Here is a 14,890-nt window from a genome sequence, read left to right as displayed (position 1 = left end):
GAGCCTGTGGTTTCTTGAATACCAGGTTAATAAACATGAAACTCCATTTGTAAGCGATGGCGGACCACAAAGGTTCTAAGCAAGGCCGGGAAAGGATCTCGGCTGTATGTGAGGAAGAACGTCTGACAGAAATGTGAGGTCTTACCATCTCTGCGCAACTCAGCACTAACTCTACAGAAGAGTCTGTATAATTGTGCAGCAAGTTTTTTTGATAAAAGATTATATGGTAAGTGAAAAGAGCTTATAAAACCGTATGCATACTACTCCCACTTGTGATATAAAATTATATTTAAAATTCTGTGTGTCTGTTTGTAGTAATATGAAGTCTGGAAGGATACACACGAAGAGACTTAGAATACTTAGTTCTCTTTGGGTGGTGTGAATATGGACAATACTTTTCTTCCTTTGATTTGCCTGTATTTTCTATTTTTCTCCTATGCACGTGCATTACTTTTATACAATTTGTTTTTTTTTTTTTAATTTTTTTTTCAATGTTTATTTATTTTTGGGGACAGAGAGAGACAGAGCATGAATGGGGGAGGGGCAGAGAGAGGGAGACACAGAATCGGAAACAGGCTCCAGGCTCCGAGCCATCAGCCCAGAGCCTGACGCGGGGCTCGAACTCACGGACCGCGAGATCGTGACCTGGCTGAAGTCGGACGCTTAACCGACTGCGCCACCCAGGCGCCCCTACAATTTGTTTTTTTAAAAAAAGAGACAGAAAGCAAAGGCAAAGGTAACGAGGGTCTGAATTAGGAAAATGACAGTGGAAAAGAGGTTAGAGGAGCAAATGTGGTATTACGTAACAGATAAAAGTTCTGTAAGAACTGACAAAACGATTCTACATTTTTCAAGTTAATAATCATGAAGACTGTAATGTATCAAAAAATAATAAAGTCAAAGGGAAAACAGAAGAATCCCATTTTGTACTTGTTTGTTTGCAAGTTTTGATGACAACAGACGCGGCAGTGTCCTATAGATGAAATGTCTGACAAAATATTAGGACGCTCAAAGCCACAAATAAAGACAGAAGAGTCGTTCACACGGGAAGGGCAAAGAACAATAGTCCGGCAGATAAATGACAGCACGCTGGGGAATGAGGGTGAGGTCACATCTTCGGGGAGGGACAAGAGACAGGGACTCTCAATGCGTGGCAAATGAGGGGCGAGGGGGAACAGTCTGCAGGAAGGAAGGCTACAGGTTCAGGAGGAAAGGCACGGTCACCTACGCCAACCCTACATCTGGGTGGAAGGAAAGGATCGCTTCGACTGAGAATAGATCCCGGAAGTGAAATATGTGGATTATTACAGATCAGTGATACTGACAACTGTTAGTTACTCTCACTAAAAACGAGTATCATTGCCACTGAAATCTGTTTTACTCGCATGTTTTAAGTATCTAGAACGTTTCCTTATAAAATATCCTAACGGTTTCCCCTCCTAGGGAAACATAAAGGATAAAATAAGACACAGATGAAACAGGAGGGTCCCAAATTTATTTCCCTTCTCCTAAAGGAGACAGCTCCACATAAAACATCGCCAACGCTTGAGACATTTTCATCAAATTTAAACACAACAGGTGTTGCTTCGCAACTAATCCAGAGCACTTTGGCTCAGCTAACACGGGGTAAGCGCACGCTGTCCGGTCTCTCCGACTGACCACAACTAAAAACCGAGGACAGCAGAACAAAACAGCAAGAACAACAGCGACAATGTCCGGAAAACAATCAAAGCAAGACTCGGCACGGTCAGTAAGAGCAAGGAGGATCGTGGAAGGAAACTGGAACTCGCAGAAGCATCACATGGCAGTGAGTCCTATCTTGTTGTTTTACACATCCCTCACCTCTGGTGCTTCCCATACCCCCAGGTACTGCAAATGGGTGCAGGCCGACCCCTCTCTGTCTTGTCGGAGGACCGGCAGGGAGAGGGGGTGCCGAAGGGCGCGTCTCCCACGACCATCCGGGGAAGCCCGGGAAAACGGGCTGAACCCCGTGGCGGCCAACGGTGGTGGTGTGGTCCCCCCTGCGCCAGCTCGTCTCCTGTCCGCTCTGTCCTGAGGAGCGGCCGGCAGCGTGTGGCGAGGCTAAAGCCACAGAGTACCTGCTAGAATGCCCAGATGAGAGGCTCCACAGAGCCAGAGGGCATGGGGCAAGATGGCAGAGAGGAGAGTTGGGAGAGTGTCTAGGTCGGCCCTTTTTAAATTCGGTTATTTGCTTCTTAGTGTGGATTTCCAGGAGTTCTGTGTCTGGCCTGGATATGGCTTCTCTGTCAGATGAAGGCACGGATATTCATCCACGATACCGTGTGCTATCAGTATCCGATTCCTTAAAAATATGCTGAGTGAAAGATTCCATTCACGGAATCCAATGTACTCAGTGTACGTGAGGTTCTGGAACACGCAAAACTAACCCATCCTGATAGAAGTCAGGACGATCCGTAGCAGTGGGGAGGGGGGGTGATTGGAAGGGACAGGAAAGAACTTAGGGGGGCGATCTGCATCTTGACTGGATTTTATGACAAAAGATTTATACATTTGCCACAATTCACCCAGGTGCACTTAAGAGCTGTATATTTTCTATCAATGAGACCTCCATTATCAAAAGAAAGACAAAAACATTAAGGCACAACTCTAAAGCTACTAAAAAGTGATTTAGTTCTGCTTCTAGTGATAATATCAAAACCTTATAAACCATATTTCATAATTACCTTTCCGTTAGTTACCAATGTCCCCCACCAATATCCATAACCCCCACTCAAACCCACAAAAAGGTGGATTCTATCACAAAACACTTAAGGCCTAAAATACTTTCATTGTCAAGGTCAAATCTTTTACTTCTAGATACTTAACCGTGTTACACAGAAATAGTATTAAACAGCCAAACAGTCTTCGTTTCATTTTTTTTTTTTGTAAATAAAGAGAAAATAATGCTGAAACTATACAATGTCAAGACACAACATATGTGTGGACCAGCTGTTGTGAGAAGATAATACCATTTGTTCCCTAAACTACTTCACAAGACTGTCTTTAAGATTAATGAGATAATGGACCAGATCCTTTTTAGTGGGAAAACTACTTGCTGTGGGTAATTTGGGCACTTTAGGGCACAGTGCGTCCATCAGGCCGCTGGGATACGATTATCGCACTAAAGCAAGATGGTAAATTTAAAAACCTACATTGCAATAATTGAGTTTTTAAATATCCACGGTGGTGCTTTCACAACTTGGTGAGGAGAACACACAAATCAATAAGTTAAAGGCCGTTTGCCACGTGCTTTCCAAAAATCCCTAGGTACCTGGCACTGTAGAAATACCCGGACCGGGCACCCCATCAGAGGGGGGGGGGAGGCGGCGGGCACCTGCAAAGAGGGCTGGTGCCGGAGAAGGTCTGTGGGAAGCAGGGAGGTCTGGGCAGAGGGGTCGAGAAGGATGTGGCCGAAAGGGAGAGCCGAGGGGCTGGGCCGAGAGCGCTCCGGGCTCGAGCCAACAGTTGCAAGGAAGCTCCCGGCACAGGTGCTATGTCCTCCGGTGTGGGGGCGGGGCAGAGGCAAGGAGGCAAGTGGAGGCCTGTGGGGGCAGACAGGAAAGGGCCCCTAGCAAGGAATCAAGTAGGCGCATCTGGAACTGTGGACAAGGCTGAAGGGACAAACCTGGCAGCCGTCAGTCTCAGGAAGTAACTGAGGTCCTCACCCAAGGGGACCCGCAGGCTGCACACGGAAGCCCAGGGGCAGGTGACGAGGGACAGGCAAAGGAAACCGGGCAAGAGCAGCCAGGTGTGTTAAAATCAATCAATCAATAAATCCCAGCAGAAGGTACTGTGAGGAAATAACCCACAGTGACAAGGGACTCTGTCGGAGGAAGAAAGACGAGACCCCGGTGTGGCCTGGATCGGGCCATTTGTGGGGTGGCAGGCGAGCTCAGCAAGGGCACTTTCTGTGACACGACGGAGAACGAAGGCCTCACGCAGGCCGTGGCTTTCGGGAAGCTTCGCCGAGAGGGGGAGAAAGAGTGGGCCACGGCCGGCGAGGGACTTGGGCTGAAAGACGGTTTTGGGTATGAGTGAGCGGGGTCGGGGGGAGCCGGCTGTTATTGGTTTCTTCTGGTAGTTTTGGTTTGGTTTCATTTTGAGAGTTTCCAGAGTTTAAATACGAAGACAACAGAACCACTAGGTAAAGAAGCGGAGGGAGGGATTTTTAAAACCAGAGAATGACGGGTAAAGAAACGAAAGAGGGGAGGACGATGGGATATAAAAGTTATCAAGAGGGCTCCTGGGGATGGGGGTGCAGGAGAACCTACCGAGACGGGGAGGAAGCCCTACAGGTGGCCCGTGGGTAGCGAGAGAGAAGCCGAGGGCGTTCATCTCCTCGTTTGGTACCACGAGAGTTCAGTTTTGGCGAGTCAGGGCAGGTAGGCTCGCTTCTGCTTCCGCAAATGTTCTTTAAAGAAGACAAGCTAAACTTGCGTCCGTATGAAGTAAGGATGCAAGTGAGCTTTAAATAGTGACGCATTCCAGATATTCCGCTGACCGTTTATGTGTCAGAATTTTACCAAAAGTAGTCCCTTCCGTCGCAAGATTAAAATATTTGGGGGTGACTCGCTGGCTCCTTTGCTGGAGCGCGCGACTCTTGATCTCGCGGTTGTTGAGTTTGAGCCCCACGTTGGGTGTGGAGAGGGCTTAGAAAAATAAAATCTTTAAAAAAAAAAATAGCATTCAAATAGTTAGACGTCAGTCACTGATAAGCAATAGAACCCACTTACAGTAATACAATCAAGGAAGGTTTGGGGCGCCTGGGTGGCTCAGTTAGTTAAGCGTCCGACTCTCAGTGTCAGCTCAGGTCATGATCTCACAGTTCATGAGTTTGAGCCCCACATTGGGCACGATAACAGCACGGAGCCTGCCTGGGATTCCTTCTCTCTCCCTCTCTCTCTCTGCCCCTTCCCCCCACTCGCTCTCTCTCAAAATAAACGAACATTTTTAAAGAAGAAAGAAGCGTTTACTGAAAGATACAAAAATGAAAGCTAACCTTAAAACCCACAATTATGAATTCTTCACAGACTCCGGGGCAGCTTTCAGGGAAACACCTCTCTACCCAAAAGTCGCACTTCTTCTAGTGACACAGAAAAGAGACAGCGGCAAAACCTGCAGGAACTGTCACCTGCACTGACACTGAACTAATGTGTGCATGAAAGCTGGTTCCCAAACCATACGCCCCAGATCACCGGCTGTCGGTGTTCACTGAAAAACTGGCTTCACTCTCCCGTGTCCTCGCTCCTTTCAATCCCTCCATCCCATCGACCTGTGTGAGGCTCAGACAAGTTTCCAGCCCTCAGGCGTATCCCGCGACAGGACTCCCTACGCCGCCTGCGGGCCCGACGCAGTGGAACCCACGCTCGCCTCGCCATACTTCCTAACTGCCCTCTCCTCTGGCTGCTTGGCGGCCACTGGGTTGTGGGGGAGCCTTTTCCCCGCCGCTCTCGGTGGTCTCCGGGCAGAGCCCCTCCCTGTGGTGTGGATTGCTGGAATGGGGACCTGCATCCCGACCGCCCTGCAATGGAGCCTCCCACCAGATCTCCTGGGGGCACCAGGCCTTCTCCCCCAGCTCGGCACATGCCCCCACCTTCAGCCTCTGCAGGCGTCGGGCAGGAGTGGAGCAGTTCTATCAGTTCTGGAACCCTTCCCCGCTGTCCTGGGAAGTATTTGCACAGGTAAAGAAAGATCCTGACAGGAAACCAGTGCTAGGATATTTTCTCCGATCCGATAGAAGTGCTGTAAGCCTATTCTGTATGTTTAACATACGGAGGTTTCTAAGGGAGAACTGTTATTAATACGGGCTGTTTGTGCCTCTTCAAGACTTCATCATACACCGACACGAGGGAGGCTGCAAGCCACCACTAATAACCGGGCATCAAATAAGATACTTCTGTTCTTTCAACTTTTATTTATATGTTTGAGAGGGAGCGGGGGAGGGGGCACAGAGACGGGGAGAGAATCCCAAGCAGGCTCCGCACTGTCAGCGCAGAGCCCGATGTGGGGCTCGAACTCACGAACCGCGAGATCATGACCTGAGCCAAAATCTAGCATCAGACGCTTAACTGACTGAGCCACCCAGGCGCCCCGGATACTCTTCTGTAATATTATTCCTAAAGATATTAAAAAAGAGTACTATATTATATAAATCTTTAGTGCAACAGACCTATGAGAAATAAGTTAACCGAGTATAAACCATGAGGTATTACTCAAAACCCAGAAAAATAAAGGGGTTAGTTTTTTTTTTTTTCCAACGTTTATTTATTTGTGGGACAGAGAGAGACAGAGCATGAACGGGGGAGGGGCAGAGAGAGAGGGAGACACGGAATCGGAAACAGGCTCCAGGCTCCGAGCCATCAGCCCAGAGCCTGACGCGGGGCTCGAACTCCCGGACCGCGAGATCGTGACCTGGCTGATGTCGGACGCTCAACCGACTGCGCCACCCAGGCGCCCCAAAAGGGTTAGTTTTTAAGTGAAATAAGCAAAGCGAGTATCAGTATTACACGTGTCCACCTGAAAAAAATTTTTAAAGGGGTGGATAGAGACCCAAACATAAACACACACACAGACATATAAAAAATACCCCGAGTATGTGTTTCGAAAAGTTGTTCATGTTGGGCCGTACGCACGCCCAACTCTGTCCGTGGCAAGGACGAGAAAAAGAGGAAACCCAGTCCGAGGGGCGGGGGTGACGGGACGAGGCAAATGGCTCATGGTCTCCACAGGCCTCTAGACCTGTGCTCGAGAAACTCCCTTCCTACCAGGTAGACACGCACACGGACAGACAGATTCGTTTCTCTGTCTCTGCCCCCATAAGCCCAATTCTATACGCGCCCCAGATTGCAAAACAGGCATATGTGTTCATGTTAGTCACTGACCAAGTGGGGTTTACAATAAAGAAGTTCACTTTGTAGAGGGTTGATGCTTTTGCATGATTCTAGATGGGGGGGGTGGGGGGGGGAGGCGGATCATTGTTCTGCTATGTTTACTGTTACCAAAATGGAAAACTTACTGTTGACGTGATCGATGTAGTAGACACCAATCTGTGGGTCAAACCCTGCTTCCCATCCCCACGGAAGTTCATCCCCAACACAATCGGCAAACGACAAGGGCTTCGTTAACCTACAACAAACCAGAATACACGTACAGGTGATTCTTTCTGTCAAACCACGTGTGTCAACATTCAGTTACCCTCCCCACAAGGGAAGACATGTCTAGGCCGCATTTCCCTGCTGTTCTTGATTGTATCTAGAGTTGGCACCGCTGTGTCTGGAATCTCAAAGGGGAAAAACAAGGATAAAATACAGAGACGAACATCCAGAAAAGGAGCAGTAAGTCATAACATCCTTTTCAAAGTTCACAGCTTCAGACTGGGCGGTAAATCCATACAAAAGATAAATACAGACTATTTTATTTTATTTTATTTTATTTTATTTTATTTTATTTTATTTTGAGAAAAAGAGAGCGAGTGCACACATGCACCTGCAAGCGAGCAGGGGAGGACAGAGGGAGAAGGAGAGAGAGACTCCGAAGCAGGCTCCAGGCCCAGGGCGACCGTGAGATCATGACCTGGGCCGACGTGAAGAGTCGGACGCTTAATTGACGGAGCCACCCAAGTGCCCTGAATAAGACCATTCCAGGCTGACAGTAAGGACGCCTGGGCCCTAGGCTCTAGCTCTACGGCTAAATGCCTATCTCAGTACGAAGACGATTTTGTCTCAGGATTCAAACGCTGGCATCGTGGAAATCACCATACCAGTAACCCCAAGACAAGGTATGCATCAGCCTACGCTAACTTCAGATTTAGAGGCTCCTGCATAAATTAATGGAACACTTCCTTGGTTGTGAGGTCTGCTATGAGTTCTCCTTGATGGGAGGGACAAGTTTATTTCATTTTTGTAAGTATCTTCTACATAACAGTCACTCAACACGAATTTTAATGCAAGCAAACGCACAAGTTATTCACGTATCGATGTGATGTCACCTTTTGAAACGGCCTTACACTTTCTCTTTAAGCTTCAAAATGAATGGGGAAACTTACAATTTCTTAAGCAGGTTTCAAACCTGATCGCGGGTTGATCTTTCTCTCTCACTTCCTTCATTTTTGATTCTGAGATTCTCCTTGGCTGTCGGCGCACCCGTGGGCAGGCTAACCCTACAGACTAGTGAATGCCCCGTTCCTGGGTGGCCAACATGAGTTGGCACACCTCCTGATTTAATGTGCTAGCAACACCAGCACGATGCCTACACACAAAATCACCCGGAGTCCCTTTTATCCGCGCTCGCGAATATCAACCATGTCAGAGCTCAACTGAAATGGAGCTCGTTTCCAGAACCCCATCGGTCATCAGAGTAACAAACTGTGTCGTCTGCACCCTTCAGAACGCCGCAGGAACAAGATGAGAAGGAGGGAGACCCTTTCTTCCCAGGCCTGGCCTACAGGAGCCTCCTCCAAGGACATAAAATACCAACGCATGAAACGGAGGGAGTGCCTCCTTTCCTCTCAATGTTCCCATAGCGTGAAATCTGCATCCGGACAGAGCTCCGGGGACACTGTTCTTTGAAACCAGGTCAGTTGGCCGAAGTCATAATGAGAACAACCAGCTGTGTCACTGATTCACTACGAGGCCACCTCACTGGGAGCCTCTATCTACCTCAGTTTCCTTCTCTTCCAAGCGGTGATCACACTCCCTTATCCTCTCCCTGCAATTTAACCGCCTCCTAAGATTGAGGTGAGATAAAAAAGGAATGAAATTAGGACACTGTCGAGGACATGTGGTAAACGGTCAACAAAGGTTAGAGATTATCAATACCAGCACAACACGTGAGTTCTCTCATTAGTCCTTCAGAGGGACGGAGTCAGACTCTGGTTCTCAAAGTATAGCCCTCAATACTAGCAGCATCAACGTGCGGGCACCGGTCAGAAAGGACAAATTCCTGGGCCCTAGCAGAGGCCCAGAGAATCAGAAACTCTAGGGCCCAGCAATGCATGTTTCATCGAACTCTCCAGGCAGTGATGGAAAATCTGGGAACCACGAGCTCAGGAGGTAAGAGCTTGAAATCTGGCACCAGAGACATGGGTCAAATTCCTTGTCTGCCACCTACTTGCTATACAACCTAGGGCAGGTTGTTAACCTTAAAAAACCCGTTTCTCGGGGCGCCTGGGTGGCGCAGTCGGTTAAGCGTCCGACTTCAGCCAGGTCACGATCTCGAGGTCCGTGAGTTCGAGCCCCGTGTCGGGCTCTGGGCTGATGGCTCGGAGCCTGGAGCCTGTTTCTGATTCTGTGTCTCCCTCTCTCTCTGCCCCTCCCCCGTTCATGCTCTGTCTCTCTCTGTCCCAAAAATAAATAAACGTTGAAAAAAAAAATTAAAAAAAAAAAACACCTGTTTCTCGATCTTCTTTTCAAAGGTGGGTGGATTACGAAGTTTAAATGAGACCTGACTAGCATAATGCTTGACAAACGGTGAGCTTCAATATACATTAGACATTATACGTTAGTGAAGTGAGCCTCTGGCAACGTGCCGAATATGGCAACTCGCCATATTTCCTCTGCAAACCTGGAGTCAATCTGAACCCCCTCGGAGTCAAAAAAAAAAAACCTGTGCTCTTGGAGCTGTGCTTAAATTCCATCTCAGATCATAAACCGCCCAGGAAAAGTGACCAAGGGATTAGATACTGTATCAAAAAATCTCCGTACCATAGGAAATGGCCTTGTCTTCACCCGTTGTAAGACTGATCTCTGTCTACCTTGATAAAGTGGATTATTAGATAAGGCCCCTTGGCCAAGTTACCTTGCATATGATTCTGTTCTCTTTCCCTAACCCCTTTTATCGAGGCCGTCTAAAACGCACACACATCCTAAAGAAATGAATAAGACACAGAAATGACAAAAGAGTGGTATTACACAAATTTTATCCTGGTACCAAGTCAACATGTTTAAGCACGAGGGGGACAGGAATATATTTATCACTCGAAGAATGAAAAGTCACAAAAGCTTCAGAACATGGGTTATGATTACAAGTTACGGTGATTTGACTACACTTGGAAATAACCCAGTTTCTCCTATTAATTGTTCAGTAGATAATAAGCATTTTATTAACTGTCACTGTTCCAAGACTAGAATTACATCTATAGGTACCCATGTAATCACGAGCTCAGTTAAAAATTCAGACGTTTCCATCCTCGGGAATTTTAACATAGAAGTTATTTGCAGTGTGACTTCAAAAATCAATCAGATGCTGTATATTCTGTACCTGGATAGCTAGCTAGCTTTTCTCCGCACTCTATCAATAAGTAAAACCATTAAATACATATTTGTACATTTTAAAATTTTAGAATGTAATTCTTACCCGAATTACAAGATACAAATAGAATGACATTCTCAGGTACCAAACAGAATTAAGCACTCCATTATGCTGTTATCCTGAGAATGGGAACGTATTACTATGACATAGTAAGAAGTCAACACAAAACAAAAAGAAGTAACAGGTGCATTCCAAAATCAGAAACGACAGGACTTAGAACAAACACAGTAAGCAGAAATGTTGATTAGTTTCTCAACTTCTTCGTCTTGTTTTGGACAAGGAATCTCTGAAACATTCAGTCTTTCTCTGATGTTGAGGAAGTAAACATCGATGGAGTTTTGCGGTTGTTGTTGGTTCCTCACAAAGGAGGAACATCATGCAAAAAGCCTGAAACTAACAAGAGTCTTTATGCTAAATTCCAGAGACTACTCTTTGCTTTAAAAACAGCCCTCTTTTGCACCGTGACTAATGTGAAGAAAATGGCAATTTACTGCGGCACCGTGCCAACGCTGACATGCGAAATTTGCACTTCGCGTGGTATTTCCCCTCTTTGCGGGCATTATGTCATCCCCGTACATGAGCCGTCCGTTAGTATTTACTGTCAATCATGGATACCTGTCCTATGACGTGAGACGCCACACAGACTAAATATTGACAATTACGTGACGCCGAACACTGTGTGTGAGCAAGCACAAAACCAGAACGGAGTTTGTACTCACTGCACTAAAAGATAAGGCACTGGACAGAGAAAACCATTCTCAGGTTAACAGAACTCTTGCCACGATTCAAGTCCCCCAAATGTATAGTTTGGCCTGAATGTTAATAAAGGTCTTAACAGTTATTTTTACTTCACAGCATCTGCTGTGGCCATTGTTAACTCAGAGCAGAGTTCGTATTGTGAGCGGTCTATGATCACTGCAGAATCTGTCCACACTAACCCTGCTGAACTGCTCTGAAACAACAGGGAAGAAGTAAGGATGTGGTTCACGATTTGGATTTCGAAAGAAGGGCAACATGTTTTCTAATTTTAATTCATAATGATGTTGATTAGGCCCCTCTGCTTCTATCACCGTGCTAGTCTGGGGAAGCAGCCAAGGGACAGAAAGAGGGGAATGACAGGAAGGCGTGAAGAGGGGCAGCAAGAAGCAAACAACTTTTTTTTTTTTAATCTTTATTTATTTATTTTGAGAGAGAGAAGCAGGGGAGGGGCAGAGAGGGAGAGAGGGAGAGGGAGAATCCCAAGCAGGCTCCACGCTACAGCACGGAGCCCAACACGGGGCTTGAATCCATGAACCGTTAAGATCATAACCTGAGCCGCAGTCAAGAATTGGAGGCTTAACTGACTGAGCCACCCAGGCATCTCGAGCAAATGACTCTTAAGAGAAACTGGACAAACCAAGTCAGAGGAGGGTAAGAAGGTTAACTCTGTGTCTCTGTGGAAATTCACTAAGATTCTTCAAAAGGAGTCATGTGAGATAGGAGGACCACAGACAGGGACAGTGCTGAGCCCGGTACACCGGGTCAAGGAAGAGACCGGGGCTCCGTGATATCAATGGCTCGCCCAACGTCTCAAAGCTGGGAAGGCGTGTAACTGGGCAGCCCAACCAGCCCATTTCTTCAGGCTGAGTTCAAGTACTCTTCGCACCTGCCCGGGCTCCTAGACAGTCCTTCCCTGTGTCGGCCCAGGGTCTGGTCTTCCTGTAACTTTTACCCGCTGGTGCACGCTTTATCCCTTTGGTGTCCCTTTGATCCCTTTGGTATCCCCTGGTACCAAAGAGAAGTAGTGTAATCCCTCTTCCATGTGATGGGCTTTCAACTATTTGAACACAACAGTCTTGTTTCCCAAACCTGCTCTCCTAGAACCCAAATGCCCGGTTCCCTTCACCGCGCTCATAATTCCTTCTCTTCTCAAAAGCCTGCCAGTCGTCAGTCCGTAATCCACCCCATTCTCCCTGCTCTGCAATCACGTCCCATCAATGATTATCAAGTATGGATCTCCCCTCTTAGAGTTCATTTTTTCCTCCCGGCAGCCTACAAACACATCCAATCCCTCCACCCTAAAAAAGCCTTGCCTCAAATCTTCTGGTTCCTCTTTGACATTCACTTCCTAATCATTTATTCATCCCAACCTAGAGATCTGAAATCCGTGGAGGACTTTAGGAGGCCCTATCACCTCCCTTAGACCTAACCCCTTCTATAGCTGCTTCATGAATACACTACCGAAAGGCAGTATTTGTGGGTAATTCACCTTGGAAAAAGCACACTGCTTATGCTGTTGGTTTGGGGACTCAGCGACATCATCTGCAAAAATGTTGAAGCTTAGAATATGCTATGTAGGGGCGCCTGGGTGGCTCAGTCGGTTAGGCGGCCGACTTCGGCTCAGGTCACAATCTCGCGGTCCGTGAGCTCGAGCCCCGCATCGGGCTCTGTGCTGACAGCTCAGAGCCTGGAGCCTGTTTCAGATTCTGTGTCTCCCTCTCTCTGACCCTCCCCCATTCATGCTCTGTCTCTCTCTGTCTCAAAAATAAATGTTAAAAAAAAAAAAAAGAATATGCTATGTAAAAAGAAGCTGACTTTTACGTACAGTGATTACACTGAAAATATAAAACACTCCCTGTTTACCACGTACCACACACATGCGTCAATACACATGAATGTGCACGTTAAATCCTCATAAAACTCTGCGAACTAGATACAAGTATTGTTGCATTTGAATAGCCTGTGTAGGGGGCACCTGGGTGGCTCAACTTGGTTAAGCGTCTGACTTCAGCTCAGGTCGTGATCTCGCAGTTCGTGAGTTCGAGCCCCGCGTCAATCAGGCTCTGAGCTGTCAGCCCGGGAGCCTGCTTCTGATTCTGTGTCTCCCTCTCTCTCTCTCTCTGGCCCTCCCCCGCTCATGCTCTGTCTCTCTCTCTCTCAAAAATAAACATTAAAAAAAAAAAACTAGAAACAAAAAATGAATAGCCCGTATAGGAAAAAATTTTACTTATGATCCAGTAAGCACACGACTGGGTAACATACACCTCTTCTAGTCAACATCTGCCGTTTCCAGCCATCTGCTGTATCATGCAGTATGTGGCCATAACTGTTGTTTTCTAAAGCATGCATTCCTCTGTTCATATGCTATCTGCATGTGACTCTCCTCCAGCTTCTGGAAGAAGTGGCAAGGGAGGGACCCCTTTAAAAAGCTCTGGAGGGAGAGGAGAAGGGCCTGGACGCTGAAGCAGCATCGAGGGGGGACAGGAACACCCTGCGGCCCTAGTCACCGCCCGAGGGGCTCCTGTAAGGAGGTAATGGTCGCGAGCTCCCCTACACGGGCCTTCACGCCAACCACCTTCACCAGAGGCTCTGAAGGGAGTAGAAGGTAAAGTCCAATCACAGAGAGCAGGAAAGAGGCAGATCAAGGACACACAACTCTCACATTCTTTGAAGACTTGCCCAAAGATCGAAAGTAGCTTTTAAAAGATACTCATCTTTTTTACATGATGTGTAGACTCCACTGCAGTTTCCTTTTTTTTTTTTCAGAGACAGAGAGAGAAACAGAGAGAGAGAGAGAGAGAGAGAGAGAGAGAGAGAGAATCCCAAGAAGGCTCCGTGCTCTGCACTGAGCTGGATGTGGAGCCTCAGTCCCACAACCGTGAGATCGTGACCTGAGCTGAAATCAAGAGTCAGACACTTAACCAACTGACCCACTCTGGCGCCCCTGAATTGCAATTTCTACATACAACTATATGATTTACACACGCCATTCTGAAACAGGAGGTTATAAAATGGTTCGCCTGAATTGGTTATACTGTCTGCCTATTTTAACTGAAAAAAGTTGGTGCCTATAAGGTCAAAATCGTGGATTACATTTCCAACAGGAGCTCTTTAATGTAAGCTCAGACTGAAAGTGTGGATTTACAGCAGTGACTCTCAAACCAACGTGTACATCCAACTCATATGAAAGGCTTATTAAAACAGATTGCTGGGCCCACCCTCAGAGTTTCTGCCTCAGTAGTTGGGGAGCTGGGGTCTGGAAATCTGCGATTCTTACAAGTCCCCATGTGATGTGACGCTGTGGTCCCTGGACCATACTTTGAGAACCACCAGTTAAACCACAAAATCACACCCCTAATCCACCCAGGTGATGGAGAAATGAAGACAAACTCCATTTAAAAATGAAGCTGGAGGGGAGCCTGGGTGGCTCAGTTGGTTAAGCCTCTGACTCTTGGTCTCAGCTCAGGTCATGATCTTATGGCTCGTGAGTTCAAGCCCCACACCAGGCTGTGCGCTGACAGCGTGGAGCCTGCTTGAGATTCTCTCTCTCTCTCTCTCTCTCTCTCTCTCTCTCTCTCTCTCCCCCCTCCTCCTCCTCTCTGTCCCTCCCCCACTTGTTCTCTCTCTCTCTCTCAAAATAAATAAATAAAATTTTATTTATTTTTTTTAATTTTTTTTTTAACATTTATTTATTTTTGAGACAGAGAGAGACAGAGCATGAACGGGGGAGGGTCAGAGAGAGGGAGACACAGAATCTGAAACAGGCTCCAGGCTCTGAGCTGTCAGCACAGAGCCCGACGCG

At 47.1% G+C, this 14,890-nt stretch overlaps 1 protein-coding gene across 3 annotated transcripts in view; it reads right to left on the bottom strand.

Moving 5' to 3' along the window:
* WWC2 (WW and C2 domain containing 2) overlaps positions 1 to 14,890 on the bottom strand; it is a 213,211-nt gene that overhangs the window by 101,707 nt on the left and 96,614 nt on the right. For 2 of the 3 annotated variants that reach the window (XM_043558145.1, XM_043558154.1), the window contains one exon: positions 7,037 to 7,146. The exons of the other annotated variant lie outside the window; for it this stretch is intronic. In XM_043558145.1, coding sequence (XP_043414080.1) covers positions 7,037 to 7,146 — 110 coding nt within the window. The remainder of the gene's footprint in view (positions 1 to 7,036; positions 7,147 to 14,890) is intronic. 3 annotated transcript variants of the gene reach the window in all.

Source organism: Prionailurus bengalensis, chromosome B1 (genome assembly GCF_016509475.1).
Source record: "Prionailurus bengalensis isolate Pbe53 chromosome B1, Fcat_Pben_1.1_paternal_pri, whole genome shotgun sequence".
Taxonomy (NCBI): domain Eukaryota; kingdom Metazoa; phylum Chordata; class Mammalia; order Carnivora; family Felidae; genus Prionailurus; species Prionailurus bengalensis.
This window is presented reverse-complemented; position numbering and strand designations above follow the sequence as displayed.